The sequence below is a fragment of the Amblyraja radiata genome, chromosome 12 (genome assembly GCF_010909765.2).
Source record: "Amblyraja radiata isolate CabotCenter1 chromosome 12, sAmbRad1.1.pri, whole genome shotgun sequence".
In the NCBI taxonomy this organism is placed as follows: domain Eukaryota; kingdom Metazoa; phylum Chordata; class Chondrichthyes; order Rajiformes; family Rajidae; genus Amblyraja; species Amblyraja radiata.
In genome coordinates, this window is record NC_045967.1 from 32,378,694 (window position 1) to 32,405,334 (window position 26,641).

Below are 26,641 nucleotides of genomic sequence, written 5' to 3' on the forward strand. Positions count from 1 at the left end.
TTTCTCATCCACTCTCTACACATTTAGTGCAATTATACCGAGGTTTATTAACCTACAAACCCACATGTTTTTTGGATGTAGAAATAAATCGGAGCACCCAGAGGAAACCCACATGGTCATAGAGAACGTGCAAACTGCAGAAAAGGGGACCAGAGTTCAGGATCAAACACGGGTCTCGGGCTGAAAGGCCACAGCTCTACCAGTTGCGTCACTAGGCCGCCCACTCTAAGGATGCCATACAACATTTTAAATTGGAAAGAAGCTTCAATGCTATTAAATTCAACAATTTCATATTGTATTCATGGCTCCTATGCTTTGTTGTGATAATGATTCTATTATTGCGGTAGCCATTTATTTCTTTTACTTTTGTCATCAAACTCTCTTCTCAATGCCAAACTTTGATTATCTAATTGTTCCTGGATTCCATCTTTTACTCTTCCATTTATTACAACATTGCAACATTTATTATGGCATTATATATTGTGTCAATGTAGTAGCTCTCTAATTCCTGGTCAGGACAGCCTGACTTTAACCTAGTGAACAAACTCAATTTGGATGAATACTGCATATAATTGTTGCATAAAGCTTTCAACAGATGCTGTAATTGGAATATTGAAAGGTTTCCAGTACTTTTGTACTGCTATAGGTTCTGCTATTTTCAACTTGTATTATTAATTGTTAAACCCCTGCCCCCACCAAGACCTATAGTCTTCAAATCAATCAAAATTATTAACAGCTCTTCCATGCTTGACTAAGCTGCTTTATTAAAGCAAGCATATTATACTATTCAATGCAAAATATTCTGCTGAAGTAGAGTTTTGTTCTTTGAAAGGCAAAATATTTAATTGAACTGACTTGTTTCCTGTTTGATCTAAGCATTTTATGCTTTATAATGTGCTTATAAATGCAAACCTGAAGTTTTAAGATCATTGTGAATCCGTGGTCAGTATCAATGTTCACTGATGTCCATGAAATAAACTCCTCAAGGATTTGATCATCTCTGATGGGAATTTTCAGTTTTCTGACTGCATTCTTATCAGGCATCAGGTCAGGGAGATTACTGGTGTTTGGAAGCTGTGGTGTGATCAAGCTGACTCAGCAGCTAACTTGACAAAGAATTCTCATTGATTGCAAACCGAGAATCAAACAGCAAATTTTAATTGTTCGCCCAGTGTATGAATTATTAAATATTGTAATCGTCACAAGTTTAAGCTGGAAACTAATACCTAACCCTAAACTAATTTTACTTTAAAGTTATTTGAGGGAATTGCATATATTTTAGATCGAGGTAGCTAAATTTTAAACAATGTTTCGGTGTGCTTTCTTTAAAAGTCTTTTGGACACTAAGAAATGAAAAATTTCAGTACAATTCTCTCCATTATAAGGGAATTGTTTGAATAATCCGCAAATAGATAAAATGGAGTTCCAAATTCTTAACGGTAACACATCATGGATTTGAAGTACTATGTATAGTCTTTGTATTCTTTGCATTTGGTAAAAGATTTTTGTGGAATACCTGTATTGCCTGAACTCACAAATAATTCAGAGTTGAAATATAAGTACAGTAGCTGTGGAATTGAAAGCAGAAAACTCACTCAAGTTTCTAACATTACCTGATTTCTTCAATTTGAATGCAAGATGTAAAAATATTGTTTGCTGTTTGAAAGAAAAATCACACTTGCACTATTTCTTGCAGGATGTCTGCAGTCTTTGGTGGAACATACTGCCTGCGACATTCTGTGCAATGCCTGGTGGTCGACAGAGAAACAGCAAGGTAAGGACACAGGCAATGACCTATCTGTATAAGGGCTCATGAAAAAAGAGCCTTCTTCTGAGATCACCCATGATATTAATCAAAGATCAGCCTTGATTAAAAGTTATTTGTGTAAAGGTCCACCAAACAAGGAAACTCGGTCTAGAATGTAGAAACAAAATTAATTTTCTTGAGATATTACAGCAGCTCCTGATCACCCAAGCTTAGAAGACAAATCATTTGAGCTGCCAGGGGCTAGTGATGAGTGATGTTAGTTTTTCCATGTGGCCTTACCTACACTAATTGATTTTCATCTGAAGACAAAAAGCCTCTGTTGCATTTTATAAATTGAGTTCACTAAAAGATTCACCAGATTAATCGCTGTTGATTATGGTTGTCATTCCAAAATGGGGAAAAAAAGTTTTAATGATTTATTTTTTAAAAGAGTTCATTGCTGCAAACAGCGATGCCCTTTTTCTTTAAACTTTTACTGAGTGGCAAAACTCGACTGATGTTTTTCAAATCTATGTCCCATTTGAGGTGAGTAATAACTCCCCCGAGGAGCTTTGTAAATAAATGCTTTTGTCCAAGGTACTAATGTCAGAGAATTGTTTTATCTTTTGTTTCACTTTGTTTTGATGCAAAAGATTTACTTTATACAGACCATCAGCTGCTAACATTAATGAGAAATGAGTGGTGCAACCAAGGAATGTATCAGCTTAGGATACTGTTCCCAAACAGTATCAAATTAAAATTACACTACGTATACTGGAGTGCCTTGAGGATATTAACATATCAAGCATTCCAAACTAAAAAATAAAACCTTTTTGACCTATATAATGTGGCTGATCTGAATGTGGAGTATGGCGCTACCATCGGTTAACATAACCCAAGAAAAAAGGCTGTTGGAGTATACACGTAAAAGTATAAAGTTGCATTTGTGCTGTGTATTATTTGTTACCAAAACCAGTGCTTACGACTGGAAAAATGACAGGAAGTAATTGCGTTTAAAGATACTTCCACCATCTAATATGATAGATGTGAAAAGCCTGTATTGGACTTTGGCCACTTACAGCCCCAAATCTACATAGGTACTTTATATCAGAATAAACATTTGAGATGATAAATATTTTAAAACTGCAATTAAATTCTTCGCTAGATTTTTGTGAATGGCTGTTCTAGATTGGTTTGCTTTTGTGAAACTAAAAGATTATTTGTATTTTTCTGGACATGTGCTTCCAACCTATCTTTCCTATATTCTTTAGTATTGACCTGCTGCTGTTTTAAGTCATTTTGAAAGCACAAGTGTAAATGTATGAATAATAAAGCTGCATGTGTGATTTAATGTTTGTTGAGTTTCCCAGGACGTTCTGAGTCGCTATTTACACAATGTGATGAAAAAACTAATTTGGGGGGGTGGGGGCAGAGCAGGGGCAGGACAGGGAGTTTTCACTGGACACTAGATACATGATTCTTACCTGGGATATATCTTAAATATAGGTTATATACTAAAAATGTAGTACTGTAAACCCTTGTTATAACGGTCCATGGGGAGGGAATGTTGTCCGTTAGTGACGATTGTCCGCTATAACTGAATAAGGTATTATCATTGTGTGTAGTTTCAAAGTAGCATTAGCAAATTTGCAGATGACACAAAGCTGGGTGGCAGTGTGAACTGTGAGGAGGATGCTATGAGAATGCAGGGTGACTTGGACAGGTTGGGGGAGTGGGCAGATGCATGGCAGATGAAGTTTAATGTGGATAAATTAACATCCACTTTGGTAGCACAAACAGGAAGCAGATTACTATCTAAATGGTGTCAAATTGGGGAAAAACAGAAGTACAACGGGATCTGGGGGACCTTCTACATCAGTCTATGAAAGTAAGCATGAAGGTACAGCAGGCAGTGAAGAAAGCGAATGGCATGTTGGCCTTTATAACAAAAGGAATCGAATATAGGAACAAAGAGGTCCTTCTGCAGTTGTACAGAGCCCTAGTGAGACCACACCTGGAGTATTGTGTGCAGTTTTGGTCCCCTAATTTGAGGAAGGACATTCTTGCTATTGAGGGAGTGCAGCGTAGGTTTACAAGGTTAATTCCCGGGATGGCCGGACAGTCATATGCTGAGAGAATGGAGCAGCTGGGTTTGTACACTCTGGAGTTTAGAAGAATGAGAGGGGATCTCATTGAAACATAGAAGATTGTCAAGGGTTTGGACAGGAAATATGTTCTCGATGTTGGGGGAGTCCAGAACGAGGGGCCACAGTTTAAGAATGAGGAGTAAGCCATTTAGAACGGAGACGAGGAAACACTTTTTCCCACAGAGAGTGGTGAGGCTGTGGAATTCTCTGCCTCAGCGGGCGGTGGAGGCAGGTTCTCCGGATGCTTTCAAGAGAGAGCTAGATAGGGCTCTTAAAAATAGCGCAGTCAAGGGATATGGGGAGAAGGCAGGAACGGGGTACTGATTGGGGATGATCAGCCATGATCACATTGAATGGCGGTGCTGGCTCGAAGGGCCGAATGGCCTACTCCTGCATCTATTGTCTATTAGAAACGTAGAAACATAGAAAATCGGTGTAGGAGTAGGCCATTCGGCCCTTCGAGCCTGCACCGCCATTCAATATGATCATGGCTGATCATCCAACTCAGTATCCTGTACCTGCCTTCTCTCCATACCCCCTGATCCCTTTAGCCACAAGGGCCACATCTAACTCCCTCTTAATTATAGCCAATGAACTGGCCTCAACTACCTTCTGTGGCAGAGAGTTCCAGAGATTCACCACGCTCGGTCCTAAAGGATTTCCTGTTTATCCTTAAACTGTGACCCCTTGTCCTGGACTTCCCCAACATCGGGAGCAATCTTCCTGCATCTAGCCTGTCCAACCCCTTAAGAATTTTGTAAGTTTCTATAAGATCCCCCCTCAAGCTTCTAAATTCTAGCGCGTACACGCCGTGTCTATCCAGTCTTTCTTCATATGAAAGTCCTGACATCCCAGGAATCAGTCTGGTGAACCTTCTCTGTACTCCCTCTATGGCAAGAATGTCTTTCCTCAGATTTGGAGACCAAAACTGTACACAATACTCCAGATGTGGTCTCACCAATACCCTGTACAACTGCAGTAGAACCTCCCTGCTCCTATACTCAAATCCTTTTGCTATGAATGCTAACATACCATTTGCTTTCTTCACTGCCTGCTGCATCTGCATGCCTACTTTCAATGACTGGTGTACCATGACACCCAGGTCTCGTTGCATCTCCCCTTTTCCTAATTGTCTATTGTCGATGCTGGTTAATACACAAAAAGATGGTGTATCAGGTGTACTCAGTGTACTGATAGTGTGCTCAGCGGGTCTGGTCTCTGAAGAATATGGACAGGTGACTTTGGGACCCTCCTTCAGACTGATTCAGTCTGCTGAGTTACTCCAGCATTTTGTATCGTGTCACCTTAAAACTAGGCACTGATGCCACTTGTTTGCACCAGCAAGCCTTCTTCACCAGCTGCCGCGCTGTAAGTTGAAGTTGCAGCTCACATTATAGTATCCTGGGACAGCGCTTTCTTCAGGCCACTGCCGCCACTGAAAAGGTGGAGTATGTCAGCAACTCCGGGGGAGAAGGTGGAGGGGGCGGCAGCAGTTTGGCAGTGGGGGAGAGGCCGAGTGGACAGAGTGACAAGAAAGGAAGCAACGGTGGTCCGGGGAACAGACAAAGCAAAGGGCTGACAGGAAGAAGCAGCAGCATGTGGGAGGGAAGGGAGCCCCACAGTGACCTGTGGTTGGCTTGAAGAAAGCGTTATCTCCATTGGCTACAATGTAAGCCAGACCATGCGATGGGTGAAGAAGGCCGCCAGTGCACCTTGTGAGCCGGGGGTGGCGTCAGAAGCTTGGGCTGTAAGAGGCTGGGGTGGTGGTGCGAGCTGGTGGTTGCCTCGGCAGTTCTGTCTGCTATATCCAAAATCCGTTATCAAGGGGTCCATTAACTCAAGGTTTACTGTATTTTGTAAAATAAAATGTTGCTAGCTTCATTGTCCAGTCCACTCGCACTTCATACTTCTCCAGCCCCATCTACCTAACCACCAAAATATCTCTCCTCAATTTCTGCTGCAGCCCGAAAGCTGCTAAAACCATCATCAATGCCTTTACTACTTGCAGACTATTGCTCAAATACTTGTTTGCATAGTCTCCCATCTTCCATCCTGTACTAATTGCCATCTCAAATTCCATCTCAAATTCAAATTTAGCAATTGTCTTTTTGTGTTCAAATTCCCCCATAGCGAATACCAGTCCTTGATATCTCTTCCAGCTTGGCAACCTGGTCTGCTCCTGCACGTCTTCAACTTTTATTGATATCATTCACAACCATGTCTTGTTACATGGGCCACAAATTCTTGATTTTGTACAGGGACAAGAACCTAACTCGTGGATAGGCAGTGGCAAATGTGCCAAACTAACATGTTCACGTGTCAGGTCTATTGGTGAGAATAAGATTAAAGTAGAATTGAAGTATATGTTGGGTTGTCCAGGTGGGTGTTTAAATTTTCCATTTTCACCTAATGTCCTGAGTGTGTTGTAGCTGATGTGTTTGCTGTGTTATTTCACCAGATCTGGCTTTCTCCCCACTGTCTCAACTTCAGAATCCAACTGATACGTACTTACCTACTCATTCATCCCATCTGCCATTGAACACCTGCCAAACTCCACCCCTCCCCACCACCACTCACCTACCAGTGTAAGATTATAAGGTTATACAGAATATAGGAAATAAGAGCAAGAGTTTAATCACATGGAAGCCCAATGAACAATGCTGATGTGTAAGATTATCGCTAATTAGAATTGTTTTGGCCTTAACTCCTTTCCTACTCATAATTAATTCATCCCCCTGCCCTCAGCATACTCAAAATCTATTCCCTTAGCTTTGAATATATTTGTTGATTTGAAATCCCGCCATGCCACACGGGATCCCTGAAAATGCCTGCATGGTATATTAATGACCCTTTGGTTTTGAGTCTTGGTGTTACTATGGGAGACCCCTTCCACTCCAGCAACAGACTGTTCCAGCTGCTATGGTCAGGCAAGCGCCTCCGCTGTCATGCTGTGAAAACAGAGCGGGTGAGAAGGAGTTTCTTCCCAGAGGCCATTAGGATTGTAAACTCTTATCTCACCAGGGACTAACTTACTGTACCAATTTACTGTTGTGTCTTTTTAAAATTGCTGGGGGTTTTTTCTCACAAATATGTTATTACTGATTCTGTTCTATTCTGTTTTGTAGTTTGTTTGTTTTTTTGCACAATCAGCAAGCATTGCCACTTTTCATTTCACTGCACATCTCGTATGCGTATGTGACAAATAAACTTGACTTGACTTGATTATTCCAGATATAAAATCCAAGGAAAGGAGGATCTTGCATCATCACCCCATCTGTATGGCAACTTTTGTTGATATTAATGATACCATCCGATATTTTTTTTTTACAAACATGTACATTTTCTGCAATTGTGTAAAAGTGGAAATGAGTTTATGCCCCCTTTGAGGAATTTTGCAGTTATCTTGAGAGACTTTTGATCAGTGCAAATGGTGATGAGAACACATTACTTTGCAAAGACGGGGGGGAAAGCAGTTATTAAATGTGCAAGTCATTTGATTGTCATGTAAGGAGAGGGAGGCAGAGGATGAAAGTTAACTGGCACGAATGGTTATTTTAAAGAACAAACCTGGGAGTATGGGGAAGGTGGAAGAGATGAGAATAGTTACTTTATCCTACCTAGGTTGTACCAGCAAACAAAACTTATTTTCTCATGCAATATTACTAAGGTTATGCTCTTGATGCTTCGATCATTGATGCACTCAAGCATCTTTATCCATTGAAGAAGAGGACATCTTTGTTTCTCATTAACTACAGTTAAATCCGGGCCACGTTTTGGTAGATGAGCATCTGATTCGATCTTTAGCATAAAAGTGGAGTGACTTGGGAATTTGAAGCAACATGGAGTTGCTTTAGTATTTGGATGTTGCGGTTGAAAAATAAAGAAAATTGTATGCCTACCATAAAAACTGCTCCTTCTGAAGGAGCATAGCATATTTGATCATGTGCTACACCATCCAAACTTCTTGAGGGAATATTTTACATAATCTGTGATATCTGGGGAGAAAGAATTCAGAGGGTACTTCATGTAAAATGGCGGCGCTTCGCGGCAGCGGCCCCTGCAGTCCATCTGTCTTTTTTTTGGGTCTCGTTTAATGGGTTTTTATATTGCTTTTGACTGTGTATATGTGGGGGGTGGGGGAAACTTTTAAATCTCTTCCCTGCACAGGAGACCCTACCTTTTCCCTGTCGGGTCTCTGTTGTCGTTGGAGCCTAGCACCGTGGAGCGGCCTCCAGCAGGAACGACCTGGGGGCTCCAGTCACAGAGCCTGCGGACTTACCGTCGTGCGGCTGGCCAGCCTCGGAGCGTGGGAAGCTGTGGTGGCGCACGGCTGCGACCGGACTTCGGAGCTTCGGAGGCCTGTGGACGGTGACATCGGGAGTTCGCGGGTCCCTGGTGGGAGACCGCTTATCGGAGCTCCCGCGGCGGCAGCTTCTCCCGCCTGAGTTGCGGGGCTGAAGGCGACCCGGGGCGGGGCCTGACATCGCCCGGCGCGGCGCGGACTTAACGGGCGCGGGATTTGCCATCACCCGCCAGAGGCTCCAACATTAAGACCCGGAGCAGGGCCTTGCATCGCCGGCGCGGCCTTGCATCGCCGGCGCGGCTTTGCATCGCCGGCGCGGCCTTAATGGCCGCGGGACTTAACATCGCCCCGCCGGGGGCTTTAACATCGGGAAAGGATGGAGAGCAGGGGAGGGACAAGACTTTGCCTTCCATCGCAGTGAGGAGGAGATTCACTGTGATGGATGTCTGTGTGAATTGAGTTGTAAAATAGTTTCTTTTTGTTGTATGGCTGCAGAAACCAAAGTTCCTAACGGAAAAATAAAGTTCATTTGATTGATACATCAGTAAACTTGAATACACATTTTCATTAATGAAAAGCTATTTCTAACTCCGCAGTCACATTTTTACTCATGTAGTTGGTAATTCCCAGTCATTTAATGTGTAGAAGGACTTAACCAGGAGATGAACATGGTTCATATTTGGTTTGTAATAAATATAGGGATTAAATATTTCTGTATAGAATTGGATAGATCTCTTTTACTATCTTATTGTCCATCTTATCTTTTACTATCATTGCCCATTTTAATACCAATGTGTTTACAATTTTAGAGTAAACCTGCAGCATTTTATTTTAATTTACTCTCTTAGTAGGGGAATAGAAAAATGTCTAGAGATTTATATTCCAAATTACATTCAATCAAAAAGCATCTCGAAAATAGATTTAGAATTAGGAGAATGATCTGTTCCACAGCTCTTTTTAAAAAAAAACATTTGGTGTGTTTACATCTATGTAAATCTTCCCTAGCTGGGATGCATTTTTCTTAAAGGCAAATAATTTCTCTGGAGGATGGTCACTTGCATTCACTGGTGTGGATAATTAACCATTGAAGAAAATGTATTGCTATTGTCATACTGTAAGGTTTATATATCTACGTGTCGTGCCAGGCAAGGAGGTCACAAATTGGATTCCTTGTTGCATTCTGTTGAATTCTGAACAGAAATTTGCTTTGAAAATTTACAGATTCATCAATATCAGTGATCGACTTCAATGTCAATATGCTATATTTGCGGCTCTAACCAATTTTACTGTAAAATCGGTTTGATAAAACATCAGATGATACGAAGTGCTGCAGTAAAGTGTGCACATGAAGGATCCATCAATAACAGCCGGGTGGAAGGCACGTTTACTAAAGAAAGATGAAAACTCTGTCCTAGAGTGGAAAGCCTCATCTTGTGAGCAGATGCAGCAATGATGGAGAAGTTGGGAGTAGGGTATGGCATCTTTGCAAGAGGCAGGGTAGGAAGAGTAGTAGTCCAGATAACTGGGAGTCAGTGGGTTTATAGTATACAATAGAGACAGAAAAGTTTTTTAGTAGACGTGGTTTCCCGCTGCTATCATAGAAAGATCCCTCACCCACAGTCCCATAGTTCTGCGCTCACTCCCTGTTGCCCCAGCCAGAATAAGGGTAGTTCTCCTGGTTCTTGCCTTTCACCACACCAGCCTCCCTATCCAACACATTATTCTCCGACATTCCCACCATCTTCAGCATAAACCCACTACCAGTCACATCTTCCCATCCTCACCCCTTTTCACTTTCCGCAAAGATTGCTCCCTCCGCAACTCCTTTGTAACGCTCATCCCTTCGAAACCAAACCCCACCTCCCCCCGCCCAAGGCACTTTCCCCGGTAACTGTAGGTCCCTATACCATCCATCTGGCATCTATCCACTTGCACCTCTTCTTACCTCATCTACTACATTTGTTGTGTCAATACCCCAGTACCTCCTTTAGAGACCAAGCGTAGACCAGATGACCATTTTGTCAAACACGCATTCAATCCGCCAAGGCCAGCTGGATCTCCTGGTTGCTAACCATTTTAACACCCTTTCCCAATCCCATACCAACTTTTCTGTTCTGAGCTTCCTCCACTGTCAGAGTGGAGCCACATGCAAACTGGAGAAACTCCACCTCGTATTCCGCTTGGATAACTTACAAAGCAACGGAATGAACATTGAAATGTCTAATTTCAGGTAACCATACAGCTACATCTCTGCCTTTTTCTTCCCTAGGCTTCAACTGGATATGCATCCATTTTTTCCATTATCCTCCCCCTTACCCATCTTTCCCCTTCCTTGGTATTCTGCCCATATCCCTTCCTCTGGCTTCACATTTTGTGCCTCTTCTCACTTGATCGCACAGCCTATTCTTCCTATCTCTGGTCTTTGCCCACACATGTACCAAAAAAAGAATCCTCACCTGTATCTACCATCACTTGTTTGGGGCTTAAGCTGCCTCCATCTCTCATCCAGCTTTCTACGCGTGCACACGCACATGCACACACACACGCACACACACACAAGTAGAGGCACAGGCACGAGCGCGTCTGAAGAAGGGTCCTGACCTGAAATGTCACCTATCTATGTTCTGCACAGTTGCTCCCTGACCTGCTGAGTAATCTAGCACTTTGTGTATTTCCTTGTGAGTACATGATAAAACATCGGGTTGGAATGAATTCCATGTGTTGTTTGTGAATAATCATCCAACTTGCTTCATTCCCTGTATTTCATATTCAATTGCAGATGTAAAGCTGTAATTGACAGTAATGGCCTTCGCATAACCTGTGAACATTTTATTGTGAATGATAGCTATCTACCTAAAAAAAGTACTAAAAATATCCAGTACAGGTAAGAACTGTTACATTGTTCTTTTAGGCATTCCTAAGCATCATGCATATAAACATGTATATATTTTCTCGTTTGAAATTGCCACTTTGAGTAAAGTGTAATTTAAAAGGAGAAAATGTTCGCTAACATTTAGGTTGAAAAAAGATAGCGGAGTTTTCTTTATAATGTGCAAATGTGACAAAAATTTAATTGTAGTGAAAAATGCATATTAAGATCCTAATATAGAAAATGAGAATTAGGGAAGACTATTAAAAATTTACTGTTGCATTGCATATTACATTGTTGTAATGTTCTCAGGATCACATGATATATGACTCTCTCCTTGTAGCTTAACATTGTGCAGATACCCAAGAAGATGGCTCATCTTTGGATAACATCCAGCTTTCACATTTTTAAATTATCTTTGTGACGTTGGTCCAATTATCTCCTTGTGCTTTACTGTGCTACAATTCATGATGGCATGCAACCCGTGATCTTAACTGGTAGAGGCAGATCTAGACCAGAGCAGACTGCTGTTGAGTAAGGCTGTCATTACCCTAGTACTTTTTCTTCAGTCTATTTTCAACAAAGGTGCACCTCTCTTCCAAGTTCACCTGAACTGTGTTATCAAGCTGCAATGTGCTGATTGCAATATGTCCGCACTTCAAACAAAATTACAAATCATGCACTCAATAACTATAGCATGCAAGAGAACGAGGCTTAACATCTGCAAAACAATCCTTTAAGGGACTGTCCCACTGCGGCGACCTAAATGGCGAGTTTAGGAGAGTTTGAGAAAATGTCATGTTGAAGACCTCCTTCAACAATGTAGAAGACCTCCTTCGACCTCCTTCAACTATGTTGAAGACGAGCTTCGACTAGCTTTGGGAAAATTGGACACCGAATAGTGGGGAGTGAAGACAATCTCCTTTGACCTCCTTTCGACTATGTTGAAGACTATCTACGACTACCTTCGACTACCCTCGATTACCTTCGAATAACATGCCGACCTACTACGACCTACTTCGACTAAAACTACGAGTAAAAAAAGTATCGATTTTTTTTCCATGGCGACCTTCTTTTACTTGCGGGCATTTTTCAGCATGTTGAAAAATACGCCGCGACCTAGCTGAGGCCTCGAATAAGCGGGGACTACTCTCGGGCATGAAGGAGAGTTACAAAGACCTCCTAGGACCTCGTGTAGATCATGCTGCGAGTATGAGTCGAGGGCAAACTCGTCTGAACTTGTGGATTAGGTCGCCGCAGTGGGACAGGCCATTTACCAACCTGCCCAATTATAACACACTAACTTCTGTTGGTAAGTTTGGAGGAAAACCCTGGAAAACATGGATTGCTTCCCAATCTTAGGAGGCTGCTCTCAATAAAGGCAGAAGCTGATAGTGAAATTCATAAGTGTGTTCAATGCACTGGCCTAAATTTTGGCTCTTTGGAAACATTGTTTGATAATCAAAGCCTCAAACTCAGCACAGCTCGTGGCTTACTAAGCAGAAACTATCTGCATTTCTATATACTTGAGATATGAAACTACTGGCAGCAGGTATCTCCAGATACTAATGAGTATTAAATAGGTACTACAAAACAAAATCCTCCAAATCCACTGGCAGAATAAGTGAATGAGTATTGGAGTACACTTTAGTTCAATGGATTGGCCACTTGCCCAAGACACTCTATCCCAGCCAAAAGGATTCAAGAATGGTTAAAGATTCTGAAAATGGTGAACATCCTCACCAATTCTAGTGATTCCTGATTTGTAGCCACTCAAAATGAAGGTATATTTGGGATGAACCTTAAGTCTACTCACTAGAAGCCCAGCGTAAATGACAGAAGGATCATGCCAATTTCAAAATTCTCTCACACCCAGTCAAGAATCATCTAACCTACCTTTGACAGAATCTGTGTGTCTTACGTGGGTCTTATTAGCCACCTTGGAACCCACAGAACTAGAATGGGAACAATTAATTCTCAATAAGTCATTCTCATTCCATGATATTGTATAGTAAGAAAAGCAATAAATCTGAAATATATCAAAAACCTACAAAGTCTAAAAATCAATCAAAGACTTTATTGTCATTCAAAAATATACCAACAAATGCAAATCTGAACAAAATTTGTTGCATCTGGCTCACCGTGCAACATAAAATAACAAAAGGATAAAATAGATAAAAAGATAAAATAGATAAAAAGATACAATAGATAATAGTGGCAGCACATTATATGGAATTCAAGAGTCTGATGGCTCGGGGGAAGAAGCTGTTGCAAAACCTGGCCATTCTGCTCCTTGTACTGCGATATCTTTTGCCCAAGGGCAACAGAGTGAACAGTCAGTGATGGAGATGTGTGGGGTCTTTTATAATGCTGTTGGCCTTGGACAAGCAACGTTTGCAAGCAATGTCCCGGATTGAAGGAAGAGAAGTCCCAATGATTTTTTCAGCCGTCCTCACCACTCACTGCACGGACTTCCAGTCGGAGGATTTGCAGTCCCCAAACCGGACAGAAATGCAGCTGGTAAAAATGCTCTCTATGGTGCCCCATACAAAGTGGTGAGGACTGAATGGGGGAGGTGAGCTTTTCTCATCCGGTGCAGAAAGTGCAAACGCTGCTGCGCTCTCTTAACTAGTGATGCGATGTTTTGTGACCAGGTCAGACTGTTCGTGATCTGCACCCCCAGGAACTTAGTGCTACTGACCAACTCCACATCAATGTCATTAATGTGTAGTGGTGTGTGACTGTGCCGGTTTCTCCTGAAGTCAATGATGACCTCCTTTGTTTTGTCAACATTCAGGATCAGATTGTTCGTGTTGCACCAGTCCACCAGTTGTTTCATCTCCTCCCTGTAAACCAGTTCATTGTCGTCCCGAATAAGGCCCGAAAAAGATTTGAATCAATCATTGTTATCCATTTTCACTTTCAGCTTATTTTTATATATTTTTTAATGGTTGACCACCTTGTAAGGATTGACTACCTACTACATTGATATTTATACATGTTAAACAATTTATATTACTCTTTTTAATTCTATAGTCTATGTGTTGTTCTGCAATTTTATTTTTCTCACAGGTATTTTTCAAGAGCTGTTCTCATCACAGATTCTTCCATCTTGAAGTCTGAATCTGAACAGGTAGTGGCAGTTTTTAACAAAGTGTATCCATTATTATAATTAATATATATGCATATTCTGTTGTGCTGCTGCAAGTAAGAATTTCATTGTTCTGTCTGGGACATATGACAATAAAACACTCTGATTCTTGATATATAGCCTTTCAAAACATTTTTATTCTGATAACTGGACAATTAGTTTTAATGCTAAGAAAACTGTTTAAAAGATGTACTATTAAATTGGGTCAAAGTAATTTGTAACAGGCACCCACTTTTACAAAGATGAAATCTAAATATAAGATGCATGGGAGAGATCAGTACCTGCTGACAGAAACATTAACAACGCAGCTTGGGTGATAGTTTTCATGTTTTAAGTATTCTGTTGGGTACTGCGGTGTGGATCATTGGAACATCTAAGTACCCTGCCATTCAGAAAGTGAACGTGGCAGCTAATCTGGTGTGTATGATCAGAGTCTTTTTTAAATGTTCCTGCTAAGAATTATTTTTTATTGAGTGATCAATCCCAAAGGTCCTACTGCAAAAAATGCAAAGTCCATAAACTCTTGGAATGAATTTCAAGAATTTTCACTTCAAGAAGTGAAAATTCAGGAAAAGTTCCGTTTTCTATGCTGTGACTATGATTTTTCTTGAATGGGTGAGCCTTCCTCCTTGTAAAATGTAACTACACTGATGTATAATGTGACAATATCATGTACAATTCAGTGTAACAAAAAATAACCTATTAAAACAGATGACATTCAGCTATCCTGAGATATGTTGTGTCCCACCTTCCTCTTCCCTATAAAATTATTGTAATGTATTTATCAAAATCAGTACTTTTTTATACGTATTAAGCAGAGTAATTTCATGGCATTACTAATTAGGGAACTTGGAAGTTTAAAGCATGTTTCAGGTATTCTGGTTCTTGTGGGTGTATTCAAACCCCCCACAGTTAATCTCTTGAGGACTTTGTGCATATTTTATGGTAAAACAAGCCTGAAAGGGGCAAATGTGGCCGATTAGTTGTATACAGCAAGATACCACAAACAACAGTGAAGCAACCAAGCAAACTCCAATATAAGATTATCATGCAAACAAAGTGACCTTTGTTTTACTTCCCCTCAATAATCACTAACCATATTCAATGATTTGACAGATTTCTATTTTAACTGTGCCTGCAAGGGAGGATTGCCAGCCATTGGTACGAATCATTGAACTCTGTCCATCTTCAATGACCTGTCCACAGGGCACCTGTAAGTTAAGATTTTACATTTACTTCCCCTGCAAACAGCTATTTTGTTTTGAAATCTATATTTAATCTTGTTTGCTGTATTATTTTCATATTTAAATTGATTTTTAAGCAAGTGATTTACCCTGGTCAATGATTAATGAAGATTAATTCATTTATTCTTCAAGCCCCAGATCATGTGTTCTGAAGATTACACACATGTAATCAGAGTTGCCAGCTGACTGGAACTGAAGTCTTTCACTTGCCCTGAAAATATTACTCAAATGATTGAATCATGAACTGAAATCATTGCTCTTCCTGCTAGGAGAGCATTACATGACAAATGGCTTCAGCTGCTGTTGCTAATTCAGTCATACCTGAATGACTAAAACGTGTTGGATAATAGAAACTGATGTGGCAGACTTCTGCAGAGGGCACAATGTAAAGACAGTATGAACCACTATAAAATATAGAGATCCTTTGATTTATTGTTCAATTGTGTAAAGTTTTTTTGTGGTATTAGGCATTTTGCAATAAAGGAAATTAGATTCTTATCACCACCCCACCCCCATGTAGAAAGCCTGAGGCAGTATGATGCCATTGTTGACGGGGATGTGTTGTACTGTGACTGACAATTTTTTTTCTACTTCAAGAAATGTTTGATCCGTGAAAGCCCCTGTTAAACTTACAGAATCTTCATAATAAAGGCTGAACTATTCCTTATTCTGAACTTTATTGAGTTATTATTAGCCAAACAATTTTTGACATATGGATGTTTGAAGGAATTAGTCGATAAAATTATGCGAATAAAGTGCAGCAAGAAGAAATGCAGAACTAACACCTTTCGTGCTTTGTTAAAATGTTAATAGTACAGATTTTGTTGTAAATACCATTATAAAAGTATAAACCTTGGAGACTTTACCAGTCCCTTGTGGAGAATGCTGCGCATTGTTGCACAGTGATGTAAATTGCAGTACACAGTAATTATCTTAAATGAACAGCGATACAGTCTGGTAGACACAAAATGCTGGAGTAGCTCAGCAGGACAGGCAGCATCTCTGGACAGAAGGAATGGGTGTTTCCTCAAGTGATAGTCAGGATGTTGAGTAACTAAGAATTGAAGGATATGCTTGCACAGTGGTGAACAATTTGCAAGAGAGGAATTAATAAATAGAATAATTTGCTGCTTCAACTTTTAGCAGAAGATATAGTTTAAGTTAAATAACACTCTTGTACCTTGAAGTGCATAAACGGTGTGCCAATTGTGCTTTGCCAACCAGTCAAAACTACCAACTGCTGTCCCTAGAAGTAAATAATAAATGCAGGACTTCCCAGTGTCCAAAATAACTCCTGATGCATTATGCTACTGCTGCAAGCATTGATAAGCTCACCATAATAATCCACACAGGTTTCATCATTATCCAGTCCCATTTGAACATTCTTGCAAGATTTGTCATAAGATGAAAATTATAGCTTTTAAAAATAAATCTGGATTAACTTCCCTCTTGATTTGCTCTCCCCGCATGGTCCAGTTCAGATAGTCAACCAGTGGATAAGATCAGTGATACAATACTTTTGCTTGATGGGCAGTGTGGACATTTACAGCATTACCATTTTGAATATTAAAAAGTACATTAAGCAAGTGTATATATTTGCATGTCACTGGTTCTCTTTTTTTTCTTTACGAACTGTCTGTACTATTTGCCAGAGGACATGAAATCAAATGAGGTCTACATGGTTCACCAACTATGCAGTTTTGGACAACTTTAATCCATGTAGCTCAGTATTTGCATAATGGGAACTCACAGTTTTGAGATTCCGTCAAATACTTGGAAGTTTATATTTAAAACAATTCTAATAGCTAGGCATGCACTTTCAAGTATATATTCAGGTATATATTTTGGATTACTGAAGCCACATTATTTGTTTGGAACTTTTTAATGTACTGTGGGTGTATTTTCTGTTCACACACAGTTCATTTCAATATCAAAGAATTTGAAATCATCCTCTCTGTTTTGCATTATAAATTTAATTGTAGTTGATACTCACAAAGAACAGTAGTGACCCAGTACATATGTTCCTAATGTATTTAGTAGAAACATAGAAAATAGGTGCAGGAGTAGGCCATTCGGCACTTCGAGCCTGCACCGCCATTCAATATGATCATGGCTGATCATCCAACTCAGTAACGTTTCTAAACTTAGTGTTCATTTTAACAAATAAATAATAATTTGATATTTCATCTCCAGGAATCCTATGTACATGAATCTGAGTCACTAATAAAGTTGCCAACACCAGGATTTTCACCATAAATTAGACATCGAACCTTGATGTATAAGCTTCTGGTGTTATGGACGTTCAAGACCTATAAATATTGGAGGCGTAGATACTGAAACCACAGTTTGCTTCAAAGTGCAAAATAATTACACCTGTGCATTTTGGCAATACAACAAAATAAACATAACAGAAAAAGTTAAATGATCAAATGGCACCATAAAGTATTGTGCTAGAACACTGGGAGGTTTCCACGGATATGATAACATTGAAAAATGTTTTCATTTCAAATGTTTCTTTGCTAATTTGATTGAATTGTGATTTTATTTGCATATAGATTTGGTCCACTTAACTTGTCCATCAAATGGAACTGCCAAAGAAGACTTGGAGCCTGTGATGTACAGACTTTTTGCTGCATACAGTGAAAACAAAGAAAATGGTATGAACTCAAGACTTTCTTCACTGCAGGACACGACAAAGTGGACAATTATGTTACAGTATTCTATTTTCTATTTGTATAAGATGTGGAGATTGATAGCAAGGCCAGCATTTACTATATATCTTAGATAACCATGGAAGGTGCTGCTTGTCACCTTTATGAGACTGTATAGGCCATGTCAGGAAAGTGTTCTTGAGAGATAACGTTCCAGGATTTTCCCTTGCCAATCATAGTAATGTGTGTCCAATTCAACATGTTGTCTTGACCTGAGGGGGTGGGGGGTGGGGGGGAGAATATGAGGAGGTTACTGATTTGTGCAAAAAGTTGGTTTAAAAGCTTTGGGATGTCAGGAAATTATTGAAGAATTAGCCTTTCTGAAGTTGAAGTATTTACATGACTAGTCTAGTAACTGTCCACAAGAAGGAGGGCACCTGGAAGTTGTGTGATTTCATAAAGTAATATAAGGGACACTAGGTTGGGCTGTTGTTGGAGATGGTCATTACCCAGCATTTGTGTGATATTAGAGTTTCTTGCTATATATCAGGCAAGCATGAACTTTATCCAGATCTTACAACACTTGACTACAAACGTTCATATTCATTAAGTTTCAGTGAAACTTCTAAGATTAAATGAAACCATGTCTTTAGTGTCCTGAGTGAGTTTGTTTTTTTAAAAGCTGAATTTGAAGGAAGCGAGATTGGAGGAAGTGCTCCCAAAATTTGTTTTAAAGAACACTATAATAGATTTGAAAGCAAACAAAGCCTCTTCAATTTATTAGTTGGGTATATGAAAAAAAATTCTCCTCGTTTCCTGTTTTTGCTTCTTTTACTCATATCCCCTTCCCTCCATCTTTTATTTTCACTCTTTGCATCCCATTGGTATTTTTTCACTTCATAAATTTGCTTCCAATCATTTTCTTGAAGTGTGATTAGCTTGTATTTGGGTTCACTTTGTACCAAATTTGCCCTGTTCCAGTTTTGGGAATTGGATCCCTTTTCTTTTCGGTTCTTTGTCATTGTCAATCCTGTTCATGTAAGTGGGGATTTCATTGAAATGATGCCTAATACCACAATTTGAACCTTTCCATACTGTTACTTTGGTTTTGAACTGGGCATGGCTGAAACTGAGAACCTTCTATTAAAGTTTTTGTGGCTCTTCTGGTCAATCCATTGCTGCAGTGTTCACTTTATAAAATGATGACAGTTTGTATTTTTACTGTCAAAATACTGGTCTACTGTAATTCTGAGCTGGTCTCCAGAGGCCTGTAATCAGAGGCCAATATTGAGTGAAATTTCATTATTATTGAACATAATTGCACAAGAAGTAAGATTACAAAAAGGAGTTGCCAGTTAATGTGATACACCTCATGGGGCTGGAAACAATTTAGAAGCTTATAACTAACGATCTTGAAATAGATATGAAGAGTGAACCAGATAATACTTTTCTGGAACCTGAGTACCTCAATATGAACTTCTGGCGTGACATTACTGCAATCACATACGTGAACACATCAATAACTCATGCACATAATGAAGCAATCACTTCACACTCCAAAGCTAGACATTATGTACAACACCTGGGGTCATAATTGTTGTTCTGGTTACATTTTAATGAGAACACATTTGCAAAAAATGACGTGCTATTGCAACAGTATTCAGTCATTCCCCCCCCCCCCCCCCCCATCCTGTCTTCACTTCCATTCTGTTAGAAATGCAATTCTAATGTAATGGACTGAATTGCGATTATTGCTATAATTCATTCATATGTAACACCATTTTCAGAAAACATTAGATCTCTAAATAAAAGCTTATGCTGGTTAGTTATAAGGCTTGGTATTCAGCATGTTGGGAGAATGGGAGCAAAAACCTTGCATCAATGTCTGGGATATTCTGAGCATTTACCAACTAAAAATGTTAATCCATTTCCCTGTGTTCAATGGGCTTGGATTAGCAAATTTCAGAAATTTGACAATGGACTGATTCTGTGGCAAAGGATCATCTTCACAAATGGAAAAAAGTTCAGGAATTATGTGCACAAATGTGGAAGTGCCACATTTGCTAACATGTATTGAACCAGTATATCGGTCAGTATTCTCTGTCACTGGACTTGGCATGAATTTATTGAGACTCCCTAAAGGGATAGAGTATACAAATCCAAGAGTAAAATGATGGATGAACAAAGATTACAGAAATAGTAAGGACGAAACATAAAGCGCTTTACCTGAGTATACGTAACAATCAAAGTGAAACTGACAAATTAAGAACAGGTAGAAATTCGATCTGTCTGCTATCAGATAGACATGGCTACAGGTTGACAAGTTAGGATCTGAAAATTACAGGATACATTACGTTTCGGAAGGTTGCGAATCCCGGAGAATGTGGAGCAGTGACTTAGGGGCGTTTGTTATGCCTCTCTAATGTGCTAAATTCCCGATGAGGAAACTGCAGTTTTGTTCTAATTTGAGGAAGGACATTCTTGCTATTGATGGAGTGCAGCGTAGGTTCACGAGGTTAATTCCCAGGATGGCGGGACTGTCATATGATGAAAGAATGGAACGACTGGGCTTGTACTCACTAGATTTTAGAAGGATGAGAGGGGATCTTATAGAAACATATAAAATTATTAAGGGATTGGACAAGCCAGATGCAGGAAACATGTTCCCGATGTTGGGGGAGTCCAGAACCAGGGGCCACAGTTTAGGAATAAGGGGTTGGCCATTTAGAACTGAGACGAGAAAAAACCTTTTCACCCAGAGTTGTGAATTTGTGAAATTCTCTGCCTCAGAAGGCAGTGGAAGCTAATTCACTGAGTGCATTCAAGAGATAGATAGATAGAGCTCTTAGGGTGAGTGGAATCAAGGGATATGGGGAGAAGGCAGGATTGTGAATGATCAGCCATGATCACATTGAATGGCGGTGCTGGCTTGAAGGGCCGAATGACCCTACTCCTTCACCTATTTTCTATGTTTCTATGTTTGGGTGGAGATTACAATATTAAAGGCAAGAAGTGGCATTCAATAGTTTCGTTTTGTTTAGAGATACAGCGTGGAAATAGGTCCTTCAGCCCACCGGGTCTGTGCTGACCAGCGATCCCCGCACATTAACACTATCCAACACCCATTAGGGACAATTTTTACATTTACCAAGCCAATTAACCTACAAACTTGTACGTCTTCGGATTGTGGGAGGAAACCGAAGATCTCTGAGAAACCCACGCAGGTCATGGGGAGAATGTACAAACTCTGTACAGACAACGTAGTCGGGATCGAACCCGGCTCTCCGGCGCTGTATTCGCTGTAAGGCAGCAACTCTACCACTGTGCCACCATGACCGCTGTGGTCATAAAGTGGCTGGTCCGTATAAAGGAAGAAATAATGTGAGCGTGTCAGAAAGGGACGGAGGATTGTAATCCACGTATGCTCTAGAAAATTTTGGGCCTAATTGAGGTTTTTTTTCAGAATACTTTATTAGAGCAGCATGTTATATGGTCAACCAAAAACAGTCTATGCTACATCTGTATTTGTGGGGTGAGATAATGGAAAGTAAAGATAATAAAGAGCAAAATGTTGTGAAGAGCTCATGAGACTACAAAGAACAATAGTCTGGCAAAGTCAGTCAGATTGGTGAAAGTGTGAAATTGGCCATTTTGGCCGGGGGGGGGGGGGGGGGGGGGAATTGTTCTCTAGCTGATTGAAGGTTCCAGAAATATGAGGTGTAAAGCAATCTAGATGTCCTAAGGTATGATTTTCAAATGACTAGTTGGCAGATGATGCAAGTAATTAAGAAAACTAATTGATTATTGATCTGTTGGGAAATTGAATACAAAACTAGCAAAGTTGTGCTTCAGTAAGATAAGGACTTCAAGACCACACCTGAAGCATGTATGATATTGGTCTCAATCAAGAAAGTATGTAAATGTATTGGAAGCAGTTCAGAGATTATTTACAAGAGTAACATTTGGACTGAGCATGTTGCCCTATAGGCTATCTACTGCACTTTTGAAGAATAAGAGGACTGAATTGAAATAAGCAGGATGTTGAGGGGTCTAGCCAAAATGGATGTTTCCTCTTGGCCAAGAATCTAAGTAATCAACGCAAGACAAATCAGGTGAAATTTAAATTCTTAAGATAGCGGTTTTTGAGGCACTCAAACTGTGCCTTAGCAGGTGATCAGAAGGGAGTCTTGAATATTGTTAAAACAGTGGTTGATAGATTGGCCCTTATGCCATACTGGGGGGCTACAATTGTTTCCAAGAAGCTCTTGACCAATGTGTTCAACCCGAAGGAAATAAATGAAATAAGTCGAGGACAATGGGATATCCAATTGGTGTTTGTGGTGGACCTAACGATAAAATTATCAATACTTTAGTACCAGTTAGGTATTAGAATTGTCTTTCAAAACTAGGTGGGATCAAATATTGAAAATGTTTCAGTTGCAAAAGACCAATGGCCAGATGGCATCATTTTGTTTTAATAGGAAATCCTCTTATTTTTGTCTAGTTGGCGGCATATGTGTTTTATTGAACAATATTTGTCATTACATCATTGATGTTTTGAGATTCGAAGCTATGAACAAGTATTTGACGTTAGTTTTGCCACAAGGGTATAAGCAGATTGGCTGCCTGTCATATTAATGACAGAAACACAACATATTAATTCAAGAAACACGTGGAGTCCACGCCAAGAAAACACACCAATGCCTCTGCTTCCTAAGAAGGCGAAGGAAATTCAGCAAGTCTAATGACCGTTAACCATTTCTAGAGATGCAGCATTATAGAAAGTATTCTATCCAGATGCATCACAATCGGGGCACAGCTACTGCTCTGCTCAGGAACACAAAATAATTGCAATGTGTTATGAATGCAACCCAGTCTATCATCCAAATTGGCTTCTTCCACCAACATGTGTTGTTGCTGACTCGTGTTAATTTCCGGCCTGAAATAAGTATTTCCAGAATAATTATTTTGTCATCCTGACAAAACCATTTTAAGGATTTTTTTGAATTTATTTTAATTCAAAATCTTTGAACCTGAAGGACAGCCTCATCTTTTGAGTATTTTAAATTCCATGCATCAGTTTGGTATTTAGTTTTAAAGACATTTTTAGTAAAAAAGAGACTGCCTGTGCATAGGTGAAAAAGCAGGATTGTGTAACAAATTGGATAGTAATTTGAAAGAGTGAGCATGGGTTCAATAAACTGATTGACTACCTTCCGTGATATATCATTGTATGTTTTTTTTTAATTTGCAACAGTATTTTATCAGTTGGGGAAATGTGCTGTTCTATTTTAAAGCATGTATCACTGTCTATAATCGTTAGATCATGAGGAACATCTGTTCTTCTGACTCTCCTGCAGGCAGATTCTGGGACATTTTGAGCTGTTCCTTTGAAAATTACCTTTGTCACCGGCGATAAAGGCAAGAAGCTGTTGAGATTTTAACTTGGGTGGTAATTTGGGTTTACTTGTACTGAAGAACTTCAGCGAATGCCTAAATGTTGTGTAAGATAGTGATGCGTGATAATCTTTCTAATGTTGCTCTTCTGCAATATAAAACTTCTAGACAATTTTCAAAGAATAGCTTCACTATCATTTGCATTGCTTTAAGCATTATTGAAATCCTTTTGTTCACATGCCAGGGACAATAACAAGAAGCATCAGGTGCAGTTCTGCTCCAAAATACTGCACGGACGAGTTTTACATGGCCCCTTTTATCATCCAGTTGTGATTGCAGTCTGCGTGGCAGTGGCAGTATTTTAATTAAAATGTCAGCGCAGATTCTATTAGAGCTGTTGAGGACGAATCACCAGATCAGGTGAGCGGTAGGCCATGGCAGGTCAAAATGACAAAGGCACCTGGAAAGGAGCTGGTTTATTTGGCGGTAAAAAGGCAAACAAGTAAAATGCTGTGCATTTCTGAACCGTGTGCGTCACTTTATAATAATGCCTTTACTCTCCGGGTGGAAGCTGGAAGGGAAAAAGTGATAAAGCCACTGATGTACGAAATGTAAATTGATATGAGGTGGAACATGTATGAAATTTAAGTAAATGGATCAATGGCCACAAGTTTTACTCTTTTGACTAAATGTGAGCAAACACTTTAGGCCTAAGTTGTACACAGAAGACAAATGTAAGAAAACAGCAGGCTTGGCGATCGCTTCGCCCAACACCTCCGCACAGCTCGCTTTACTAACATGATCTCCCTGTGGTTCAGCACTTCAACTCCCCCTCCCATTCCGAATCCGACCTTTCTGTCCTGGGCCTCCTCCATGGCCAGAGTGCGTCCCACCGCAAATTGGAGGAGCAGCACCTCATATTTTGCTTGGGTAGTTTACACCCCAGCGGTATGAACATCGACTTCTCCAATTTCAGGTAGTCCTTGCTTTCTCTCTCCTTCCCCTCCCCAGCTCTCCCACAGCCCACTCTCCACCTCTTCCTTTCTTCTTCCCCAACCGCCACATCAGTCTGAAGAAGGGTCTCGACTCGGAACGTCACCTATTCCTTCTCTCCATAGATGCTGCCTCACCCGCTGAGTTTCTCCAGCATTTTTGTCTACCTTCGATTTTTCCAGCATCTGCAGTTAAACATGAAAAATCAATTCGTCCCCTGCTTGTTCCTAATTAACGCTGAACTTCTTTTGGGGGGAAAAATAATCTGGCTGCTATCCCCTAATTACTTATTACCTCAACCTGCAGTCTCTTTACTCAAGGTCTCCTAAATAAGAATGTGGAAAAATAGTTGTTAACTGGTGTTACTGGGAGGAAATTGAATTGTGTTCAGCAGGGTGGTTTTATTTGTAAATCTGTCAGCAACAATCAGCACCCACATATAAAGCTTGATTTTGTTTTTCAAGAGCGCATCAAAAAAATTAAACAACATATGAAAGGCTGATCTTGTAGATGGCTTGAATTTCCCTACTCGCCATATTCTTTTTCCTTTTAGTTGTCCTTTACTCCAGTTTGTAGTAACTGCTCATGTACTTTGTTCCTCCTTCTGATCGAGACCTTTTACTATCTGCTTGGCATGCACCCTCCCCATGAACACTAACACTCACTGTATGATTCTCCTCTGCATTGACCCTTATGACTAATTTACCAATTGTTGGTAATCTTACCAAACTTTGTTCCAGTTTATTTACCTCCTGCTGCTACATGGGTCTCCCACTCCATTCATACACATGCCCATGTTTTCCTAAGCCAGTAACTTTACCAGCTCAGCTGGCTGAATTTTCCCTCTTGACGTGATCATTGAGGAAATTATGATTTCCTGGTAATCTAGACTGCATGTATAACCCCCTTGTTCATGTCAGTGACTCCTGAGTTGAACTGTCTTTAATTCCTCAGCTAATGTGTTCAGCCATTATCCTGCTTTTGTTTTTCCCTCAACCCCAGCACAACATTTTCTGTGTCTCAACCTGGCTGTTATTTGATACGGTCCCAAAGTTAAATTGAGCAATTGTAGCATTGATTTGCCATTTATTTCCAAACGTGACTAGGCCACACCAGACTCAAAGGAGCACTGATAATTTGATAATTCTCTCTTGGCCAAATGGCAGCAGCTGAGAGAGGGATTGAGGATTTTACATTGAATTGAATCGAATTGAATCCTTTATTTGTCATTCAGACCTTTCGGTCTGAACGAAATATCGTTGCCTGCAGCCATACATGTAATAATAAACAACACACAATAAACACAAATTAACATCCACCACAGTGAGTTCACCAAGCACCTCCTCACTGTGATGGAGGCAAAAGTCTTAGGGTTGCTGTCTCTTCCCTCCTCTTCTCCCTCTGCGCTGAGGCGATACCCCACCGGGCGATGGTAAGTCAGTCCCGCGGTTCAAGCTCCGCGGCCCGGGGGTGGTCGAAGCTGCCGCCCTCCAGTCCAGCGGACGCAGTTGTTGCCACCGGAGCTCCGGAAAACAGGCATCAACCTGTGACCCGCGAGCTCCCGGCGATATCATCCACTGGCCCGCGGCCGAGCCCCGGATTCAGGTCGCCGCCGCCTCAGCCACCGGAGCACCGTCTCCGCCCCGCACCGGGCCGCCCTCACGGGAGCGTCTCAGCCCCGCACCGGGCCGCCCCCACGGGAGCGTCTCAGCCCCGCACCAGGCCGCCCACACGGCAACGTCTCAGCCCCGCACCGGGCCGCCCTCACGGGAGCACCTTCCAGCCGGGAGCCGGGCCACCCACACGGGAGCGCCTTCCAGCCGGGAGCCGGGCTGCCCACACGGGAGCACCTTCCAGCCGGGAGCCGGGCCGCCCACACGGGAGCGCCTTCCAGCTGGGAGCCGGGCCGCCCTCACAGGAGTGTCTCAGCCCCGCGCTGTCCACCCTCACCGGAGCGCCGAGTCGTGCCGCTGCCCGAACGTCGCCGCAGCTCGAAGACGGCCAGCCTCGCGTTGGTAAGTCCTGGCTGGCACTACCTCCGGATCATCGAGGTCGGTCGCAGGTTGGAGGCCGCCAGCTCCGCCATTAGGCCTCAGCTCAGACGGGGGAAGAGAAGGGGGATACGACAAGAAAGTCACA

At 41.0% G+C, this 26,641-nt stretch overlaps 1 protein-coding gene across 1 annotated transcript in view; it reads left to right on the top strand.

The window, feature by feature from the left end:
* The window catches only part of chm (CHM Rab escort protein), an 85,494-nt gene that overhangs the window by 55,901 nt on the left and 2,952 nt on the right, over positions 1-26,641 (top strand). Inside the window, exons 9-13 of the mRNA XM_033030398.1 lie at positions 1,697-1,774; positions 10,977-11,081; positions 14,139-14,199; positions 15,334-15,430; positions 18,017-18,118. Of these exons, the coding sequence (XP_032886289.1) occupies positions 1,697-1,774; positions 10,977-11,081; positions 14,139-14,199; positions 15,334-15,430; positions 18,017-18,118 (443 nt within the window). The remainder of the gene's footprint in view (positions 1-1,696; positions 1,775-10,976; positions 11,082-14,138; positions 14,200-15,333; positions 15,431-18,016; positions 18,119-26,641) is intronic.